Source organism: Polistes fuscatus, unplaced genomic scaffold, assembly GCF_010416935.1.
Source record: "Polistes fuscatus isolate 324 unplaced genomic scaffold, CU_Pfus_HIC Scaffold29, whole genome shotgun sequence".
Classification (NCBI taxonomy): domain Eukaryota; kingdom Metazoa; phylum Arthropoda; class Insecta; order Hymenoptera; family Vespidae; genus Polistes; species Polistes fuscatus.
In genome coordinates this window covers 261,752-283,793 of record NW_025113106.1, presented here as the reverse complement: position 1 = coordinate 283,793, position 22,042 = coordinate 261,752, and the positions used below count along the sequence as shown (strand labels likewise).

The 22,042-nt window shown below is 50.9% G+C and overlaps 1 protein-coding gene across 1 annotated transcript; it reads left to right on the top strand.

The window, feature by feature from the left end:
- The first annotated feature begins 6,121 nt into the window (after nt 1-6,121).
- Nucleotides 6,122-6,856, top strand: LOC122519059. The gene is made up of 2 exons (XM_043638224.1): nt 6,122-6,529; nt 6,836-6,856. The coding sequence occupies exons 1-2, from the start codon at nt 6,122-6,124 to the stop codon at nt 6,854-6,856; spliced, it is 429 nt and encodes a 142-aa protein (XP_043494159.1).
- The last annotated feature ends 15,186 nt before the right edge of the window (nt 6,857-22,042 follow it).

Below are 22,042 nucleotides of genomic sequence, written 5' to 3'. Positions count from 1 at the left end.
TTCTTATGTGCTGAGTGGTAGGAGGTAGCAGTTGGTTATTCTTATGTTCTTATGTTCTTATCAGTTAGTTAATATGTTCTTATGTGTTGAGTAGTAGGAAGTAGCAGTTAGTTAATCTTATGTTCTTATGTGTTGGGATGTTTACAAATTTCAGAAGTGGGATTCAAACTCGCTAAATTAGAAATTCGCGATTCACGCGTGTGTTATGAAAAGTGGGATAAGATTCACGTTCAGTTTCGAGTTAAGACTTAAGGTCAAGTTTAAGATCCTCTAAGTTTTATGGACGTTCGGTAATTTTACGATTTATTGTGTTACGCGTCGTGTGTGAATTAGAGGTCTGTTAGTGAATTCGGGATCAAAGGATACTGGACGAAAACATTAAGATGAGCACACTGAAAGTGAACCAGCTTAAGGACATGCTCTGTGCAAAGAATTTAGTACGACCGGAAATAAGACCGAGTTGGTTAAGCGGTTATTAGAGGCAGGAACGCCTGCTGCAGATTTATGTTAACGTCGGGAGGCACTTGTGAAGAATCGGACGAGCAGACCGAAGTCATGTCGCTCAAGGTTTGAGTTACGTATCACCCCCTAACCCCGCATCTACGGAAATGGAATTGTTACGGCGGGCACGGGATTTAGCTGAGCGAGAAGCTGATCTCTTACGTAGGGAGTTGGAATTTTTAAGAAGGACGCCTCAGTCAGTGATAAGTGAAACGGAAAGATCCAGGGTGAAGAAGTGGCAAGATATTAAGGAGTTAATCGGTGAATTCGACGGCAGTGATATCGAATTCGACCGATGGGAGAAGCAGGTCAAAGGACTGCTTGCCAGTTACGATCTGGATGCACCTTGTTCTAAGGCCCTAGTTTGTAGCTGACTAAGAGGAAAGGCCTTAAAATGGTATCACTCGCGAGTGGATTGCGTTGATTTGAGTAGCAACGACCTTTTGCGCGAGCTTAGGAAGATGTTTGGGCAGCAAGTTGATCCCCTAATTTCACGGCTCAAACTCGAGGCGAGAGTGTGGAAGCCTACCGAGAGTTTTACGGATTATGTGCATGACAAGGTGACATTAGCTAATCGCATCCCGATTGATGAAAAAGAAATAATTAGCTACGTGATCGACGGTATCCCAAGCCAGGAGTTACGCACTCAGGCCAAGGTGCAATGTTATGCATCGTTGGAATCCATGATAACAGCATTCGCAAGTGAGTCGGCACCGAGGGAGACGCTTCATCGGCGGCCGACGGGAGAAGGAAAAGAAAACCGATCGACCATAAGAGGCCGTCGGAGGAAAATTATGCCAGATGCTTCAACTGTGGAGAGACAGGACATTTTGCGAGGAACTGCCCCCGTCCGAAGAGGGAAAGAGGCAGCTGCTACAAGTGCGGTAAACATGGACATCTTAGACCAGAATGCCCAGAGAAGGGTGGCGAAGTCCACAGCGTCACCAGGAACGTTACCACCGATGACGACTACATCAGGAAGAAAACTTATGATGTCGATTCAGGCAATATACACTACATCTTAGTTTTAGACACCTTATTGGATTCCGGCAGCCCCGTGAGTTTCATAAAGAAAGGGTTAGTGATGGGACCGATCGACCTGCGCCGGAACTCGGAAGTGAATATTATGGTATAATTCATAGTCGTCTGCAAGTACACGGCTCGATACAAGTTAGTTTAAAATTAGACGACGCGAAAGGGTTGACACTCGTCTGTTGGTAGTACCGGATACTACAATGGTGAACTCCGTTATTTTAGGTCGCGACGCATTAAAAAGATGTGGATTAGTTTTTAGCAGAAAAGATAAGCGCTCCGAAGAAGAGGTAGTGATAGATCAGGTTATGAATATAGAAATAGATGATTCCACCGATAATCAAATTACCGAATTAGACATTAATCCCAAAATCGCGGTGGAAAAACAAAATGAATTAAAGGAAATCTTAAAGGTAAATTACTTAGATGCACCTCGTCCGGAAAAACCTAGAATAAGCATGGAGCCGAAATTAACATTACAAGAGCATAAGCCATTTCATTTATCTCCCCGTCGCTTATCGTTTGTCGAGAAAAACCAAGTTAGGGAAATAATAGGAGATTTGCTAGAAAGAGGAATAATTCGACTGAGCGAATCGGATTACGCGTCCCCTATTGTGTTAGTCAAAAAGAAAAACGGTAAGAATAGGATGTGCGTCGATTACCGCGCGTTAAATAAAGTCACAATAAGCGCACGCGATTTAAAAGCAATTAGGAATAAGGCCGAAGATAGAATGGCTGAGAAGCAAAATTATAACAAGAGGTATTATGATAAACGCCATCATAAGATACGGTGAGAATTTAATGTCGGTGATTATGTGGTGGTAAGAAATTTTGATAGCACCCCAGGGGTTGGAAAAAAACTGATACCAAAATTTAGAGGTCCGTACGAAGTTATAAGAAAATTACGAAACGATAGATATGTAGTTGCCGATATAGGGGGCTTCCAAATATCTCAAAGACCGTATCAGGGAACATGGGAATATTGTAACATGCGTCCCTGGCGAGGAACGGAACAGGCCAAAGAATAAATATTATTTTAGTTATTGATTAGATCGAAAAGAAACAAAAAAAAAGGAAAAATAAATATTGTATCCGAGTGATTTTATTTCTTATGTATGCGTTTATTTAATCTTCAGACCCTTTTATATCAGCATTTTTAGGACGTTTTATACTAGCCTTGCGCTTGTGTTTATTTTGTAATTGTATTTCTTATGTATGGATTACCTTATATTTTTATTCTTTCAGATTATTACTTTTATTTATGTATTAATTTTTGATTGTATTCTTATGTTTGTATTCATGTACTTCTTATGTATGTATTAACCTTATGTTCATGTTCATTTTACGTTGCGCCTTTATGTATGTGTGATGGTCTAGTGACCGAGGGCGGTCACCGTCAGGACTGGCCGATTGTAAACGTCTTATGCAGGTTCGTGTACGTTGGCGCCTGCACTGGTGTGAGTGCGTGCGGATGTTTATTTAGGATATCGGTGTTCTTAAGATTAAGTGTGAGGAACAGAGGCTGTATGCGTCACCCGTGGAGGGAGGCCGATGCTTCGTTGTTCGATGAAAAAGTATAAAAGGGCAGTCGGACAATACGGGTGGTAGTAGGAAGTAGCAGTTAGTTAGTCTTATGTTCTTATGTGCTGAGTGGTAGGAGGTAGCAGTTGGTTAATCTTATGTTCTTATGTTCTTATGAGTTAGTTAATCTTATGTTCTTATGTGTTTGGGAGTTTACAAATTTCAGAAGTGGGATGTTTACACTATTAAACGAATATTATCCATAAAACGCACGGATGCTGCACTGTGAACAATTAAATCGGTATCTTTAATGCGTGCGCGGTATTTCTCTGACAATCCTAAATTCATTTGACTCGTGTCTCCTTCAATCAGAATAATTTTTTTTCGACATTTTTTTGTTATTTCTTCAATCTATCAAAAATCTGAAAATTTAAATATACCTGGTAACATTGGTGATGTTTTTTATTGACATAATAATTAGTACAAATTACGTTACTTTACTCAATACATCATTAAAATACTCTTTGAATCGAGTCTGCGGATACTGCAGTTTTTTTGCTCTTATCAGCAAGTAAATCGTTGTTATTTCTGGACAACATCTACAAATAGCATATCATTTATAGCAACAATTTTGGTAGAAAATATATTATTATTAAAATAAAATATCAATATATAGGTTTACATATAGAAGGAAAGAGAAAAAAAGAGCAAAGAGAGAAAAGAAAGAATAATTATCGTGAAACAAAAATAAATGAGTAAAAAAATGCAAAAGGACCTATTAAACGTACGAATAAGTTAGCTTCAGAGGATGAAGATTATTTTCAAAAACGTATAAAAATAAAAGATATGCGTATCTTGTGTCATCTAAAGTTCGATTTTGGATTTTTTTTAACTAGTTGCAACTCCTAAATTATTATAGAAAAAATTTTGGACTGAACAGAAAGCAGTGTTTCCTGTCTCATGTGAGTGTATATATGAATACAGAAGAAATAAAGATTTAGATAATACAGAACATTTACTATTGAAAATGCACATATAGATATTTCTACAATAGCAAACTAAGTATGAGTGCATCAGAGTGTGTTTGTATATGTGCGTGCGTGCTCATGGGTACGTGAGTAAAGACAGAGCTTCTATAGTATTAATTTCTATCAGAGATGGCTTGATTTGGAATAAAAAAGAGAAGAAAAGTTAAGAAGAAAGAAACCAAAAAGAAATGATTTTAAGCGTTTGACGATAGACGATAAAGGGAAATGACGTATAAATATATATATATTATATATAATATATATATATATATATATATATTATAACTTATGTGACAAATATTTACATTTCTTACCTGTAACGAAAAGAAACGACATTTAGTGTACGTTATAAACCGTATCGTTCCTACTACTCAAGTAAACGCTCGCGACTGCTCTCGCAACTCTTATCTTATTTATTTCCCTTCTCTTTTACATCAGCTGACCTGTATGTCAGGTACGTACCAACGATTTCGACTAACGCGGTAAATCAATTAAAGAATATTTCTTTACATCTCCCCTCCCAAATGAGAAAATGTTTACATTTTCTTATGAATAATGTACAAATAATATAACTATTTTATAACTAAATCAGCAATTAACAGAAACCCTCTTTTTTTCTTTTTTTTTTTTTTTTTGATTTCCCGTTATTGCTGGAAATAATTTTGATATATGGAGTAAATTTAACCTTTGTCTTTTTCGTCCAATATTAATTTCAAATATTGAGTTCGAAAATTTTCCCAATCTGATTCATATTTTCTTTATCTCCTACATTTTCCCTATCTTTTCTTGTTAAACACGTACGCGTATCCACTCTGTTAGCGGGCTTTAACTTATCTTTGAATTGATTGAAAAAATTCTTAAAAGAATCTTTACGAGTTTCTACGTTAACATTTTTCTCTCAGATAAATTTTGTATCATTTGTTTCTTTCACAACATTTATAGATTTGAATTCGTTTATTTTACCTTTCCTTTCGCCAGGAGTACTTTCACGATCTTCCGAGTTCCTATCATACTTTTTATGTTTGGAATATTTTCTATCATCAGTTTTATAATTCGTTTTTTCCTTAATTTTACTTCTACTTCTTTCATGTAATACAGATTTACTGTCATGTAAACTAGAATATTTGTTTCCTCTACTTTTCGACGAATAAAAATCCGTAATACCATAATTTTCATTAGGACTACATTTATCTTCATAAGATCTGTCGGAAGTTATTGAAACATAGGCTTCTTTATCCTGAGAACTACGTCTTCTGCCTCTATCTCTGTATTTATTTATATAATCCTTGTTGTATCGATCATCATAATGTTTATATTTTCTGTCAGAGTGTTTCAAAACAGGCGATCTATTTCGTTTATGACTATATTAATCTTTTCCACGATAATGTTCGATATAATCTTTGGAATAATTGTTATGATCATTGCTAGATTTTTTAAATATTCTTTTTTTTTCTATAGGATATGCTATGTGATCTTGAATCTTTATCATACTTCCTATACTCCTAACATTTCTTTCTATATAAGAATTCCTATTTAATTTATTTTTTGTAATTGCCATTTAAATCCAAAACATACATCTTCATCAAAAATATTAGTTTTATCAATACAATTACATACAATTTCTTTATTTTCTGAAATTGTATCAGCCACATTTGAATTCAGTATACTAGGGTATAAATGATTTCTTCTTCTTCTTTCTTCTTCTTCTTCTTCTTCTTCTTCTTCTTCTTCTTCTTCTTCTTCTTCTTCTTCTAAGGGCCTAATTTTACATTAGGCCCCACTTTGCGGCCTTGATTCCGAAGGCGGAGGGGATCCTTCGGTCTCTTGGAAGGCTCCTTCCGAACCTTCATGGACCGGGGGAGAAGAAGAGACGCCTCTACAGTAGTGTGGTCCAGTCGGTGCTCATTTATGGGGCGCCGGTGTGGTGGCGCACTGCTGTAGAGGACATGCGTGTCAAGCGGGCCATTCGTTCGTTCCAGAGGAGGGTGGCGATCAGGGTGTGCTGTGCATACAGAACGGTGTCGTTCCATGCGGCGATGATGGTTGCGGGGATCATTCCTCTCGACCATCTTGCGCCCCGGCTGGCGGAGGTGTATGTGACCCTTAGTGGTGCGGAGGAACCTGTTTCTCCGGCCATTAAGGCGGCGCTGGGCGCTGAAGCCAGGAGGATGGCGGTCGCTGCATGGAAGGAAGAGGAGATAAACTTAATAGGAGTAACGGGAGAAACAGGAGCGCGGGTTAGGGCAGCCATTGCTGATAGGTTGGATGAGTGGGTTGAAAGGCCGCACTCCATGGGTACGACCTTTCACACCACTCAGCTGATGACCGGACATGGTTGCTTCCCTGCATTCCTTCATAGAATAGGAAAGGCGATATCTCCGCAGTGCTTTCACTGCGGAGCAAATGAAGATGACGCTGACCACACCCTGGTCGACTGCCCTGCGTGGGTGAGTGAGCGGGATGATCTTGTTGGAGAATTGGGGGGGGTGCATTTCTCCCTCTCTGGCATACTCAGGGCATCCCTGGATATGCCGGGGGGGTGGGATGCATTCCGGTCTTTCGCGGGGCGTGTGATGAGAGCGAAAGAGAATGCTGAGAGAGAGAGAGAACGGGGGTTGCGTGCGGCGCCGCAGAGGAGACTTGCTCCTAGGCGGCCCCCCCGGGCGAGACTTCGCGTGCCTGGGGCGACGAATGGCTGACGGCTGTGCGTCGATTCCCCCTCATTGAATGGAGATTCTTGTATATTGTACTAGAGTGTGAGAACTGTGTGTTAATACGGTGTGAGAGTGGTGTGGGCCTGACCGAAATATTGTCTTATTGTAAGGTCAGGCCAGGAGTGAGTGTGTAATCTGCGCCTCCAATTGTAACTGTTGAGTGCGCCTAAGTATGAGAGATTGCGCCTCCGGGGAGGAAACTCTACCGTTGAGTGCGCTGGAGGTAGGAGTGTGTATGTTGCGTGAGAAAGCGCGGAAAATTTCCGACCGGGCTTTTTAGGGGAGAGGCACATAGGTAATTTGAATTGTACAGACTGTGCGTTGCGCCTGCCTCTTCTCCTCGCGGGAGACTCTGCACCAGGTGGGTTTTTAAACGGTAAGAATCCGACACTCCCTTGAGTACCGGGCTCAAGGGGCCTATGAATGTTTTCCCCCTGACGAAAAAAAAAAAAAAAAAAAAAAAAAAAAGGGTTGCGTCAGGGTTGCGTCAGGGTTGCGTCAGGGTTGCGTCAGGGTTGCGTCAGGGTGTTCACGGAGTGTCTCAGGACCAGTAACTTTCCAACAGCCTGGAAGAGGGCAAGACTGGTCCTAATAAAGAAGAAACTAGACGCCCAACCGGATCTGCCTGGCTCCTACAGACCGATCTGCCTGCTGGATGAGACCGCGAAACTATTTGAGCGGGTAATAGTGGCAAGGATGAACAGATGCCTGGAGGCAGGGGGTCTGTTGTCGCAGGCGCAGCATGGCTTTCGCGTCAGACGCTCGACGGTCGGTGCCATAATGGTGGTGAAAAACGCAGTGCGGGAGTGTGTGGACAGTGAGTGCGTCGGGATCCTGACTTCGCTGGATATTAGGAACGCTTTCAACTCGCTGCCGTGGGAGACCATCTTCAGGGCGCTGGATGGGATGGGCCTTCCCACATACATAATTAACATCATAAGGAGTTACTTGTCCAACCGAACATTATTATTTGTCGGGAAGAGTGGACAATTAAAGGAAAGACAGGTCTCGTGCGGGGTTCCGCAGGGTTCGGTGCTGGGACCAACCCTGTGGAACATAGCCTATGACAGTGTCCTCCGGGTTCCGATGCCGGGGGGCTCCCGGGTCGTCTGTTATGCGGACGACACGGCCCTTCTGTCATCGGGGCGGGACCTGTCGGAGGCGATCGCGAACGCGGAACGCGACCTGGATGTGCTGGTGAGTGCGATCGAGGAGCTTGGCCTCGAAGTGGCGCCACACAAGACGGAGGCAATGGCCTTCCCTGCCTCTGCCCTCCGCAGACGCAGGAGTGCACCGGCCCCCGCCATTAGGGTTAGGGGGTCTAGAGTTGTTATAGGTCCCAGGGTCAAGTACCTGGGCGTGGTGTTAGACTCCAACCTTACATTCAGGCCCCACTTCGCGGCCTTGATTCCGAAGGCGGAGGGGATCCTTCGGTCCCTTGGAAGGCTCCTTCCGAACCTTCATGGACCGGGGGAGAAGAAGAGACGCCTCTACAGTAGTGTGGTCCAGTCGGTGCTCATTTATGGGGCGCCGGTGTGGTGGCGCACTGCTGTAGAGGACATGCGTGTCAAGCGGGCCATTCGTTCGTTCCAGAGGAGGGTGGCGATCAGGGTGTGCTGTGCATACAGAACGGTGTCGTTCCATGCGGCGATGATGGTTGCGGGGATCATTCCTCTCGACCATCTTGCGCCCCGGCTGGCGGAGGTGTATGTGACCCTTAGTGGTGCGGAGGAACCTGTTTCTCCGGCCATTAAGGCGGCGCTGGGCGCTGAAGCCAGGAGGATGGCGGTCGCTGCATGGAAGGAAGAGGAGATAAACTTAATAGGAGTAACGGGAGAAACAGGAGCGCGGGTTAGGGCAGCCATTGCTGATAGGTTGGATGAGTGGGTTGAAAGGCCGCACTCCATGGGTACGACCTTTCACACCACTCAGCTGATGACCGGACATGGTTGCTTCCCTGCATTCCTTCATAGAATAGGAAAGGCGATATCTCCGCAGTGCTTTCACTGCGGAGCAAATGAAGATGACGCTGACCACACCCTGGTCGACTGCCCTGCGTGGGTGAGTGAGCGGGATGATCTTGTTGGAGAATTGGGGGGGGTGCATTTCTCCCTCTCTGGCATACTCAGGGCATCCCTGGATATGCCGGGGGGGTGGGATGCATTCCGGTCTTTCGCGGGGCGTGTGATGAGAGCGAAAGAGAATGCTGAGAGAGAGAGAGAACGGGGGTTGCGTGCGGCGCCGCAGAGGAGACTTGCTCCTAGGCGGCCCCCCCGGGCGAGACTTCGCGTGCCTGGGGCGACGAATGGCTAACGGCTGTGCGTCGATTCCCCCTCATCGAATGGAGTTACTTGTAGATTGTACTGGAGTGCGAGAACTGTGTGTTAATACGGTGTGAGAGTGGTGTGGGCCTGACCGAAGTATTGTTTATTGTAGGATCAGGCCAGGAGTGAGTGTGTAATATGCGTCTCCAGTTGTAACTGTTGAGTGCGCCTAAGTATGAGAGATTGCGCCTCCGGGGAGGAAACTCTACTGTTGAGTGCGCTGGATGTAGGAGTGTGTATGTGTGTGTGCGGGAGAAAGCGCGAAAAAATTTCCGACCGGGCTTACTAGGAGAGAGGCACATAGGTAATTTGAATTGTACATACTGTGCGTTGCGCCTGCCTCTTCTCCTCGCGGGAGACTCTGCACCAGGTGGGTTTTTTTTAGTCGGTAAGAATCCGACACTCCCTTGAGTACCGGGCTCAAGGGGCCTATGAAGGTTTTCCCCTGACGAAAAAGAAAAAAAAAAAAAAAAAAAAAAGGGTTGCGTCAGGGTTGCGTCAGGGTTGCGTCAGGGTTGCGTCAGGGTTGCGTCAGGGTTGCGTCAGGGTTGCGTCAGGGTTGCGTCAGGGTTGCGTCAGGGTTGCGTCAGGGTCCCCCCCGTGGGTAGGGGGTAGTAGAATACTCCCACAGTATTCCCTGCTTGTCGTAAGAGGCGACTAAAAGGGAGGGTATGAATGGAGTGTGTATGCTCTTCGTGTGGCTATTTCTATCTTTAATTCTTTCTATCCCCCCTTTTTTCTACTCTTTGCTTTGTCTCTTACTTCCTTCATTTCCTTTCCTTTCTACTGGCTTGTGCCATTATAAAATGATTAAATATGATGAGTACAAAGTCAGTAATTAAAGGGTGTGGTTCGGATGTCCACACACCGGCGGTGTTAGGTGGTGCGCTAGCAGGCCACCCTCCGTCGTCAACATGCTACTGCTATGAGTCTGGGGTAGGTGACCCGGCCCCGACTCTGGTAACCAATACGGGAAGCTGTTCGCGGGTAGGCGACCTGGCCCGCGAACTGACCAATGCGTCAGGAAGGCAAGGGTGCTCCTCAAAGGAGGGGTTAAGGTGCACTCTGGAATGCACCGAGGAGATGGAGACTGGCACACTAACAGCCAGAACAAATAAGAGGGCGAGACCAGTAACATATTCCACATCTTCAGAAGAAGAGGTCATTGATTTGACCAACGCGGAAGTGGTTTTCCCGGAGGGGCCATCGATCTCCGGCATTGAAACTGGTAGGCTGATCGAGCGCATCTTAGATCACGCAATGGAGGCTGAATCCAGGAGAAAGACTTGTGGAAATATAAAGGGTGAAATCTCAGGTCGCATGAAGCGCTGCAACCTGGGAATCATGGAATTAGCCAGGGAACTGAAGGCGAGAAATAGGGCGAATTGTGGCCCTGATCTACAAACTGCATTGGAACAACTAAGGGCGGAAACTAAGGCCACCAATGACCGGTTGAGGCATATTGAAGAAGAATGCTCGCGCCTTAGAAAGGAGCTAAAGAAAAAGGATGCGCTCCTCGAAAGACAGGCGACGGCAAAGGATGTGGCGAATGCCCCAGTTAGAGCTTCCGTGACGAGCCAAACTCGGTCCATTGGGGAAGAGAGACTGGCTGCGGCGAGAAGGGTGGAGGATTTGGACGGCGGGGCGACAACAAGGATCCTCGCTGAGCTGTCCAAGGCGGTTGTGGTATTCAACAGGAGTTGAAAGAGATGAAGGCGGGGCGGGGCTCATACGCCCAAGTTGCAGCCCAACCACGGGCTGCCCCCTCGACGGCTACACAGATGCCACTGACCTCCATCCCAGATGGGGATGGGTTCGTGGAGGTCAGGAGAAGGGGTAGGGCTCCGATGCCTGTTGGGGGGCCCTTGCCCAAACAGTCGAGTACTGGGAGGGTTGCCCCCCCCACTGGGCAAAGAAAGAAGAAGAAGAAGAAGAAGAAGCAAACTGCGAGGACCAGGGAGACCGCCGCAGTTCTCTGACCTGCGAGGGAGGAGCCTCCTACCTGGAGGCTCTTAAAAAGCTGGAGGGAAGCATAAACCTTGACACCATAGGTGTCAAGGGGCTTTCTTACAGAAGGGGCCTCACGGGCTCCTTCATTTGGGAGGTCCGCGGCAAGGACGCCCAAGCGAAGGCGGACAAGGTCGCGGGGGCGATGAGGGGGTCCTCCCTGAGGCCAAAATTTTGAGGCCTCAGAGGACCTCCCCCATCAGGTTGGAGGGTTTATACCCATCAACCACCCTCACCGCGATTAGATGTGCGCTTCTGGAAGGGAGGTCGGGCATTGACCCGAACTTAATAACTATGGGGGAAATCCGACCGGGCAGGGGTGGCCGCTATGAGGCCACGGTGGTGGCACCGACGGCCCTTGCCCGGGCGGCAATAGACAGAGGTAACATTCTGGTGGGGTGGGGAAGAGTGCGGGTCTTCCCTGTTCGACCCAGGCCCCTGAGATGCCACAGGTGTCTCGCAAGGGGCCACGTTGCGGCCTTCTGCCCGGCACCTTGCGCGAGAACAGATGTTTGCTTTCGGTGTGGTGAGCCGGGACACGTCGCTCGCGAGTGTGGGGCCGGCCCCAAGTGTCCGGTATGTGCGGAGGCGGGTCGCTCCCAGACCTCGCACAGGGCGGGTTCCTGGGAGTGCCCATTGGTGCCTCCTATTAGACGAAAGGACCTAATTTTAAGAGTTGCGGACAAAGATGCTACACAAGTGCGTGGATCTAGTGTACCGGCCGCCAATAGCGTGGGACCGTGTGTAGGACCTAAGGGTCCGGAAGATAGTGGCATGGAGGTGGAGCAGGCGGCTCCTGCACCTCCATGCAATTTAACATTACTCTAAACTAACATGGCGATGATCCAGATCAACCTCAACCATGCGCGAAGGGCCCAGGATTTGCTGGGCCAGCGAATGAGGGAGGTTGGGGCGGACATCGCCATAGTGTCGGAGCCGTGGTGGGTCCCTCCTGGGGATGAGAGATGGCTCTCATCCCTGGGGGGGTCGCCCCTCGCTGCGATTCTCGTGAGCAAAGGCGGAGGAACCTGTAGCCTAGTGCGCAGGGGTTTGTTTTTTGTGGCCGCTAAATGGGGGGACTCGCTGGTAGTTTCTGTCTACTTTCCCCCCAGCGAGGATATTAGTAAATTTTGTAGACTCCTTGATGAGCTCGAAGAGCTCTTAGGATCTTTTCCCGCTCTTCCAGCGTTGGTTGCCGGAGACTTCAATGCCCGGTCCCAAAGATGGGATCCGGAAGGCAGAAGTAACCTAAGGGGTGAGTTGCTCTGCATGTGGGCCAATAGGTTGAACCTAAGCCTGGGCAACCAGGTTGGCCACCCCACGTGCGTTCGGCCGCAAGGGTCGAGCGTTATAGACCTTACGTGGGGATCTCCGACAGCCATCGTCCGCTTATCGGATTGGAGGGTGGATGAGGCCGAGTCCCTTTCGGACCATTTGTACGTCATATTCAATTATAGGCGTGAGGCTACAGGCTTCCGAAGCCTTTGCTCCAGGGATAGAATTTTCCCTAGGTGGGATGCGAGGGCTGTGGACGAGGATAGGCTCGCCGCAGCCCTCGTGTCTGCTGACTGGACACGTGACTATAGTGCCAGTGGGGAGGATCTAGTGACGTGGATAAACAACTCACTTGTTAGTGCGTGCGACATTGCCATGTCTCGAGTCAGGACAGGAGTGAACAGGGGGAGAGTAGTGTCGTGGTGGTCCCATGAAATTGCAGTGCTTAGGAGGGAGGCCATGGTAACAAGAAGGCGCTACCAGAGGGCTCGACGCAGCGGCGACCTGGCCAGGATTAGAGAGTGCCTTGAAAGCAGGAGAGAGGCCAAGAGGGGTTTGGTTCGTGCTATCAGAAGGGCCAAGGCTTCGGCCTGGAGGGACTTCCTCACTACCATCGAGGAAGATCCCTGGGGGAGGCCATATAAGCTTGTTATGAACAAGCTTAGAGCTCGAGGTCTCCCCCCCCTTACTGAGGCACTGGACCCCTCTCTTTTGACTGGAATAATAACTGCATTATTCCCGGGGGACGGACAACCGGTGTCCCCAAACACCGAAGTGATTAATCCAGCTGAGACCAGGGTCACTGATGAGGAGGTGCGCAGGGCTGCTGGGAGAATTGGCCTCGGAAGGGCGCCGGGTCCTGACGGGGTCCCGGGTCTAGTACTGAAAGGGCTGCAACCTTCTGTAGCAGGGGACTGGCGGACTGCTTCTCTGCTTTGCTGGGGAGTGGTGTGTTCCCGCGTGAGTGGAAAAGGGCCAGATTGGTCCTTGTGAGGAAGAGGAACAATCACGACGACTCTCCAGGTTCGTTTAGGCCTATATGCCTATTGGACGAGGTGGGGAAGCTATTCGAAAGGGTGATCGTCTCCAGGGTGAGCGAGTTCTTGGAACAAAGAAGTATACTTTCGCCGCGCCAACATGGCTTCAGGGTGGGCCGTTCCACCCTCGGGGCCGTTGTGAGGTTAAGGATTATATACAGGAGTGCGCGAGTGATGGACGGGTGGTTGTGATGGTGTCGTTGGACATTTCCAACGCATTCAACTCGCTCCCCTGGAGAACTGTCGTGGATACTATGGTGAGGAGTGGCTTCCCCACCTATATCGTCAATATTATTAAGGACTATTTCAGAAACAGGCTCCTGTCCTTCATAGGAGGACAGGGCATCGCTCATAGTGTAAGTGTGACGTGTGGGGTTCCACAGGGTTCTGTCCTGGGCCCCACACTGTGGAACATCGCCTACGACCGGGTCCTCCGTGTCCCGCTGCCGGGGGGGTCTCGTGTTCTGCTATGCGGATGACACGGCCCTCCTGTCAGCGGGGCGGGACCCGGCTAGTGCGATGTTAGCGTGCGAGAGGGACCTCGAGGTCCTAGTGAGTGAATAGAGAGTTGGGCCTTAAAGTGGCGCCGCACAAAACGGAGGCGATGGCCTTCCTGCCTCTGCCTTCCGCAGACGCAGGATTGCTCCCCCCCCTGTGATCAGACTCAGGGGGGTTTGTATTGCGGTTAAGCCCAGCGTGAAATACCTGGGCATAGTATTAGATGCAGACTTGTCATTTAGGCCCCACTTCGAGGCCTTAATTCCCTAGAGTGCAGGGGATCCTTCGGTCCATTGGGAGGATCCTTCCGAACCTTCACGGACCGAGGGAAAAGAAGCGACGCCTCTACTGCAGCGTGATCCACTCCGTGCTCCTCTATGGTGCTCCGGTGTGGTGGCGCGCTGTTGTGGAAGATCAGAGGGTCAGGCGGGCTGTTCGGGCCCTGCAAAGAAGGGTAGCAATCAGGGTGTGTTGCGCGTATAGAACGGTGTCCTTCCATGCGGCAATGATGGTCGCGGGGATTATTCCCCTCGACCATCTGGCGCCGCAGCTGGCGGACGTTACGCAGCGGTCCGGGAAGCGGAGGATCCCGTTTCCCCTAGGACAAGGGCCGTGCTGGGCGCTATTGCCAAGAGGAGGGCAATTGCCTCATGGAAGGAAGAAGAAGTAAGTCTCGTTGGCGCAATTGGAGCAACGGGGGTGCGCGTGAGGGCAGCCATCGCTTCCAGGTTGGATGAGTGGGTTGGAAGGCCGTTTTCTTTGGAAACGACCTTCCACACCACTCAGCTGATGACTGGCCATGGCTGCTTTCCCGCGTACCTATACGGTATCAGAAAGGCAGACTCCCCGCGGTGTTTTCACTGCGATGCGGGGAACGATGATGCCGATCACACCCTGATTGAGTGCCCTGCGTGGATGAATGAGAGGGCCTCCTTGGTCAGGGAACTGGGGGGGGTGCAGCTCACTCTCCCCGGGATAGTCGGGCGATCCCTGGATACCCCGGGGGCGTGGGCTGCATTCCAGTCCTTTCAGGACTAGTTATGAGGGCCAAGGAGGATGCTGAAAGAGAGAGGAGAGAGCTTGCGTAACAGAAGAAGGATGAATGCTAGGCCGCGTAGGAGAGTAGCTCCTAGGCGGCCCCCCCGGGCGAGGCTCCGGACGGCTTTGGCGGCGACTGGCCCGGTCTAGTGCGCCGCTTTCCCCTGAGAGATGAATGAGCATGCTCATGCATGGGTTGTATGAACCCGACCATTGCATCATGGGATGGATGGTCGGGTTAGTGTATATAGTATACATAGTAGGTTTAGGTTGCGCCCCACCGTGGGTGCAACAACTTAATTATAAGATGTATGTGAGAGTGTGTGAATGGAGAGAGCCTGGAAAACAACCAGGCTCATCGGGGTGGGCGGGTGAAGTATGTGCATGTAGCACGGTTCCGCCCCCACCCAACGAATGAATGTGAATTGCACCAGGTGGGTTTTTAGTCGGTAGGAATCCGACACTCCCTTGAGTACCGGCTCAAGGGGCCTATGAAGGTTTTCCCCCTGACGAAAAAAAAAAAAAAAAAAAAAGGGTTGCGTCAGGGTTGCGTCAGGGTTGCGTCAGGGTTGCGTCAGGGTTGCGTCAGGGTTTCGTCAGGGTTGCGTCAGGGTTGCGTCAGGGTTGCGTCAGGGTTGCGTCAGGGTTTGCGTCAGGGTGCGTCAGGGTTGCGGTCAGGGTTGCGTCAGGGTTGCGTCAGGGTTGCGTCAGGTTGGCGTCAGGGTTGCGTCAGGTTGCGTCAGGGTTGCGTCAGGGTGTCGGACTGGCTTGTGCCAAAAATTTTATAAGGAAAAATATGAAGAGCACAAAGTCAGTCGGTGTTTGGTGGTGGTAGGACAGGCCCACACAACGGCGGGTGTTAGGTGGTGGTAGGACAGGCCACCCATCGTCGTCATCATACTACTGTCAGGAGTCGTGGTAGGCACCCGGCCCAGACTCTAGTTAATGCCTCGGGAAAGTTGTTCGCCAGGTAGGTGACCTGCGCCTGCGAATTGACTAAGGCATCAGGAAACGAGGTACCAATGGAGGAGTGGCAGAAGGAGGCCAGAGCCATGGAGGAGTTGCGGTTGACGGACCCGGAGTCACCAATCAAGACCAGGGCAACAAAAGGTTGAGGAGCATCATCACGTCGTCGGATGAGGACGACTGCCTCATCGTGGAAGAGGACGCGCCAGGAAGAAGCCAGACGCGCCGCTGAACTGGAGGCGGGGAAGGCTGCCAGAAAAACTCAGGGCATACTAAGGGGATAGAAAGGAGAGAGCGAGATGCTCTAACAAAAGGGGAAGTGTCGGGAAAATAAAGCGACTTATTAAAGAGTCGCTTTCATTGCCGACGAAATGGAGGAAGGATGGAGAAACAATCCGGCTCCTGGTTCTCAAGGGCTGAGGCAGTATTCCAGCTGAGGACGGAAGCAAGGATCAGAGACGAGCAGATTCGTCAAATGGAAGGGGAAATTGCTAAGCTCAAAGGGAGCTTAAAAAGCGAGAGGCAGAAAAGCAAAGCCATGGAGTGAAGGCGGTTGCTGCCCTGAATCAGGGAAGGCAGACGCCTACAATAAACAAAGTAACCCCATCTTGGGAAGAGATTGGAGGATGCTAGGATTGGAGGTGGTATGAGCTGTGTGATGCGGTTCTGAGGGACTTTGGCAAGAGCATTGAGGCCCTGCAGAAGACACAGCTCGAGATGTGGAAGATCTTCAGGGAAACCAACAAGCCCCCCAGCGGGAAAACAGGGGGGACTGCGGTGGGGGGGAAGGGAAGTGCTCCCGCCCCGGGAACCTCGAGGGCTCCTGCCCAAAAGGGGTTCTACCGGAATAATGTTGTCCCCCCCTCACAGGATGGGTTTGTCGAGGTAGTCGGAAGGAAGAAGCGACGCCAGCAGACAAAACCAGCTGTTAGGAGAAGACCACCACATCGGGGATCGAGGTGCCACAGGGAAGTGGCACCAGAAGAAGAAAAAAAGAAGAAGAGGAAGAATCGCAGCGGTGGGACCAGGGAGACAGCAGCGGTCTCACTGGCGTGCAATGAGACATTGTCATATCGTATGCTCGCCAAGGCCAGAGAGAGCATTAGCTTCAAAGAGTTTGGGGTAGGAAGGTGACAATGAAGGGGTCTAACGGGGCCTTCAACTTCAGCATCAGGGGAAGGAGGCTGCTATTAAGGCGGACCGTAGCCGATGCCTTGAAGAGGACGGTGCCGGAAGCCAAGATCGCTCGGCCACATAGAACGAGGTCCTTTAGGCTGGTGGGTATTGACCCAAGCCTGAACATGACTATTATAAGGAATGCCCTCCTCACGTAAAGGGCATGTCGACCCAAATAAGATTGGGTTGGTGAGATAGGGCAGGCAGGGACGTCTCTGGGAGACGGTTGTCTCTGCCCCGGTAGAAATGGCTAAGGCTGTTTATCAACAGGGAGGGGGTAGACTTCGGTCTATACCGGCAAGGTGGTGAGCTCCGGCAAAGGCCACTGCGTTGCCACCGGCTGTCTGGCCAGGGGGCATGTCGCTATGAGCTGCCCTAGTCCAACCTCTAGGGCGAACCTTTGCCATCAGTTGGCCAACCGGGCCACAACGCAAAGGATTGCAGAAATAAGATAGAGTGTCCGGTAGTAGGGCTGGGCACAGGAACAGGAGCCATCGCGCGGGGAGCTGGGAGTGCCCGGTGGTCCCTCCGCGAAGGCGAACAGCGAAGCGTGCGCGTCCGCGGGTAGTGGGCTCGGGTGCCTAGTTTCGGTGGGGGAGAGGGTATGGAGGTGGACGCGGACCTATCCACTCCTACAGGAACAACGAACGAAAAAGCTGCGCAGGGCAAGGGCTGCGATAGGAACAGGTGTGCGGGGCCTGCAGAAGTCGGGGGTCAGTGGTGTAAACACCAACAATGTCCCTTAGTGAGTGCTGCGTGCAAGTGAACCTGAACCATGCGCGGGGTTCGCAGGATCTATTGATCCAGCGTATGGCGAGTGTGGGGCGGGGATCGCGATTATCGCAGAACCGTGGTGGGTTCCGCCCGGTGATGAGAAATGGTTCTCGTCCCTGGGGTGGGCTCCGCTATCTGCGGTATTGATGGGTGAAAGTGGAAGACCCTGCAGTCTGGTGCAAAGGGTACTTCTTCGTAGCTGTTAAGTGGGGGGACTCGCTGGTGATTTCCGTTTACTTTCCCCCCAGCGAGGTAATTAGTAAATATTGTAAACTCCTGGACGAGCTCGAAGAGCTCTTGGGAAGATTTTCCTACCTCTCCGGTGCTGGTGGCTGGCGACTTTAATGCCCGGGCCCATAGATGGGACCCGGGGGGTAGGAGTAACCTAAGGGGTGGGTTGCTCTCTACCTGGGCCAATCGGTTGAACTTGCCCTCTTCAACCGAGCTGGCTCCCCCACGTGCGTTCGGCCGCAAGGGTCGAGCGTCATTGACCTCACGTGGGGCTCGTCAGCTGCTAGTATCCGCTTATCGGAGTGGAGGGTAGATCAAGCAGAGTCCCTTTCGGACCATGCGTACGTAGTTTCAAGTACTGCCATGAGACTGCAGGGGTCCGAAGCTTGAGCCGGCCCGGCAGGACTTTCCCTCGGTGGAATGCGCGGGCTGCGGACAAGGACATGCTCGACGTGCCTTATATCGGGCGGACTGGACTCGTCCCAGTGGTGAGTGTAGTGCGCGGGATTTCGTTAAGTGGCTGCGCGGAATGTTAGTGCGTGTATGTGATATGGCACTGCCGAGAGCGGGGAACACGAGGAACAGGAGGGGAAGGCATGCTGGTGGTCGCAGGAACTGTCTGCTATTAGGGCAGAAGCGACTGCGGCTAGGAGACGCTTTCTGAAGGCCAGGCGCAGTGGGGACCAAAGAAGAGTGGAACTGTGCCTGGAGGCCCGCAGGGAGTCTAAAAAACACTGAAGAGGGCCATTAGGAGGGCCAAAGCTGCCTGGAGGGACTTCGTGGGGACGCTTGAGGCGGATCCGTGGGGCAGACCATATCGCCTGGTCATGGGAAGTTGAGGCCATACTCAGCACCCTTGACGGAGGTACTCGAGACAGAAGTGATGGACCGGGTGCTGGGGGGCCTATTTCCCCAAGTGGAGCGGGACAACAGCGGGGACCTCCGCGGTGTTCAAGTGGATGGTGCGGCGGTAACGCTGGAGGAGGTGCTGACTGCGGCAAGGAAGATCGCCGGTGGAAAGGCTCCGGGACCGGACGGGGTCCCGGGCATAGTGATAAAGGCAGCAGCGGTCCACTGCGGGGTCGGCCTAGCTGAACTGTTCACGGAGTGTCTCAGGACCAGCAACTTTCCAACAGCCTGGAAGAGCGCAAGACTGGTCCTGAAAAGAAGAAACTGGACGCCCAACCGGATCTGCCTGGCTCCTACAGACCGATCTGCCTACTGGATGAGACCGCGAAACTGTTCGAGCGGGTAATCGTGGCAAGGATAAACAGATGCCTGGAGGCAGGGGGTCTGTTGTCGCAGGCGCAACATGGCTTTCGCGTCAGACGCTCGACGGTCGGTGCCATAATGGTGGTAAAAACGTAGTGCGGGAGTGTGTGGACAGTGAGTGCGTCGGGATCCTAACTTCGTTGGATATCAGGAACGCTTTCAACTCGCTGCCATGGGAGACCATCTTCAGGGCGCTGGATGGGATGGGCCTTCCCACATACATAGTGAACATTGTAAGGAGTTATTTGTCCAACCGAACATTATTGTTTGTCGGGAAGAGTGGACAATTAAAGGAAAGACAGGTTTCGTGCGGGGTTCCGCAGGGTTCGGTGCTGGGACCAACCCTGTGGAACATAGCCTATGACAGTGTCCTCCGGGTTCCGATGCCGGGGGGTTCCCGGGTCGTCTGTTATGCAGACGACACGGCCCTTCTGTCATCGGGGCGGGACCTGTCGGAGGCGATCGCGAATGCGGAACGCGACCTTGATGTATCAGTGAGTGCGATTGAGGAGCTTGGCCTCGAGGTGGCGCCACACAAGACGGAGGCAATGGCTTCCCTGCCTCTGCCCTCCGCAGACGCAGGAGTGTTCCGGCCCCCGCCATTAGGGTTAGGGGGTCTAGGGTTGTTATAGGTCCCAGAGTCAAGTACCTGGGCGTGGTGTTGGACTCTAATTTTACATTTAGGCCCCACTTTGCGGCCTTGATTCCGAAGGCGGAGGGGATTTTTCGGTCTCTTGGAAGGCTCCTTCCGAACCTTCATGGACTGGGGGAGAAGAAGAGACGCCTCTACAGTAGTGTGGTCCAGTCGGTGCTCATTTATGGGGCGCCGGTGTGGTGGCGCGCTGCTGTGGAGGACATGCGTGTCAAGAGGGCCATTCGATCGTTCCAGAGGAGGGTGGCGATCAGGGTGTGCTGTGCATACAAAACGGTGTCGTTCCATGCGGCGATGATGGTTGCGGGGATCATTCCTCTCGACCATCTTGCGCCCCGGCTGGCGGAGGTGTATGTGGCCCTTAGTGGTGCGGAGGAACCTGTTTCTCCGGCCATTAAGGCGGCGCTGGGCGCTGAAGCCAGGAGGATGGCGGTCGCTGCATGGAAGGAAGAGGAGTTAAGCTTAACAGGGGTAACGGGAGAAACAGGAGCGCGGGTTAGGGCAGCCATTGCCGATAGGTTGGATGAGTGGGTTGAAAGGCCGCACTCCATAGGTACGACCTTTCACACCACTCAGCTGATGACCGGACATGGTTGCTTCCCTGCATTCCTTTATAGAATAGGGAAGGCGATATCTCCGCAGTGCTTTCACTGCGGAGCGGATGTAGATGACGCTGACCACACCCTGGTCGACTGCCCTGCGTGGGTGAGTGAGCGGGACGGTCTTGCTGGGGACTTGGGGGGGGTGCATTTCTCCCTCTCCGGCATACTCAGGGCATCCTTGGATATGCCGGGGGGGTGGGATGCATTCCGGTCTTTCGCGGGGCGCGTTATGAGAGCGAAAGAGAATGCAGAGAGAGAGAGAGCGGGGGTTGCGTGCGGCGCCGCAGAGGAGACTTGCTCCTAGGCGGCCCCCCCGGGCAAGACTTCGCGTGCCTGGGGCGACGAATGGCTAACGGCTGTGCGTCGATTCCCCCTCATTGAATGGAGATTCTTGTATATTGTACTGGAGTGTGAGAACTGTGTGTTAATACGGTGTGAGAGTGGTGTGGGCCTGACCGAAATATTGTCTTATTATAAGGTCAGGCCAGGAGTGAGTGTGTAATCTGCGCCTCCAGTTGTAACGGTTGAGTGCGCCTAAGTATGAGAGATTGCGCCTACGGGGAGGAAACTCTACCGTTGAGTGCGCTGGATGTAGGAGTGTGTATGTTGCGGGAGAAAGCGCGGAAAATTTCCGACCGGGCTTATTAGAGGAGAGGCACATAGGTAATTTGAATTGTACAGACTGTGCGTTGCGCCTGCCTCTTCTCCTCGCGGCAGACTTTGCACCAGGTGGGTTTTTAGTCGGTAAGAATCCGACACTCCCTTGAGTACCGGGCTCAAGGGGCCTATGAAGGTTTTCCCCCTGACGAAAAAAAAAAAAAAAAAGGGTTGCGTCAGGGTTGCGTCAGGGTTGCGTCAGGGTCCCCCCGTGGGTAGGGGGTAGTAGAATACTCCCACAGTATTCCCTGCTTGTCGTAAGAGGCGACTAAAAGGGATGGTATGAATGGTGCGTGACTGCTCTCTGTGTGGCTATCTCTATCTTGAACTCTTCCTATCCCCTCTTTTCTTCTCTTTTCTTCTCTCTTACTTCCTTCTTTTCCTTTCCTTTCTACTGGCTTGGGCCATTATTACATTAAAAATTATGATGAGTACAAGGCCAGTATCAACAAAGTGTGGTTCGGATGTCCACACACCGGCGGTGTTAGGTGGTGTAGTAGCAGGCCACCCTCCGTCGTCATCATGCGACTGCTATGGATCGAGGGTAGGCGACCCGGCCCCGATCCTAGACAATACGTCGGGAAGTTGTTCGCGGGTAGGCGACCTGGCCCGCGAACTGACGAATGCTTCAGGAAGAGAAGATATGGAATTCGACTCTCCAACGGTCGGTTCCATAAGAAAAAGGGCGAGGCCGATGGCCTACTCCTCGTCGTCCGAGGAGGAGGTTATCGACCTCA

What these genes read in the sequence shown, in the direction of transcription:
- LOC122519059 (XM_043638224.1), top strand. Translation starts at nt 6,122, where the DNA reads ATGGTTGCGGGGATCATTCCTCTCGACCATCTTGCGCCCCGGCTGGCG. An exon ending in TGGTCGACTGCCCTGCGTGG is followed by an intron (nt 6,530 to 6,835) that starts GTGAGTGAGCGG and finishes ATATTGTACTAG; the next exon opens with AGTGTGAGAACTGTGTGTTA.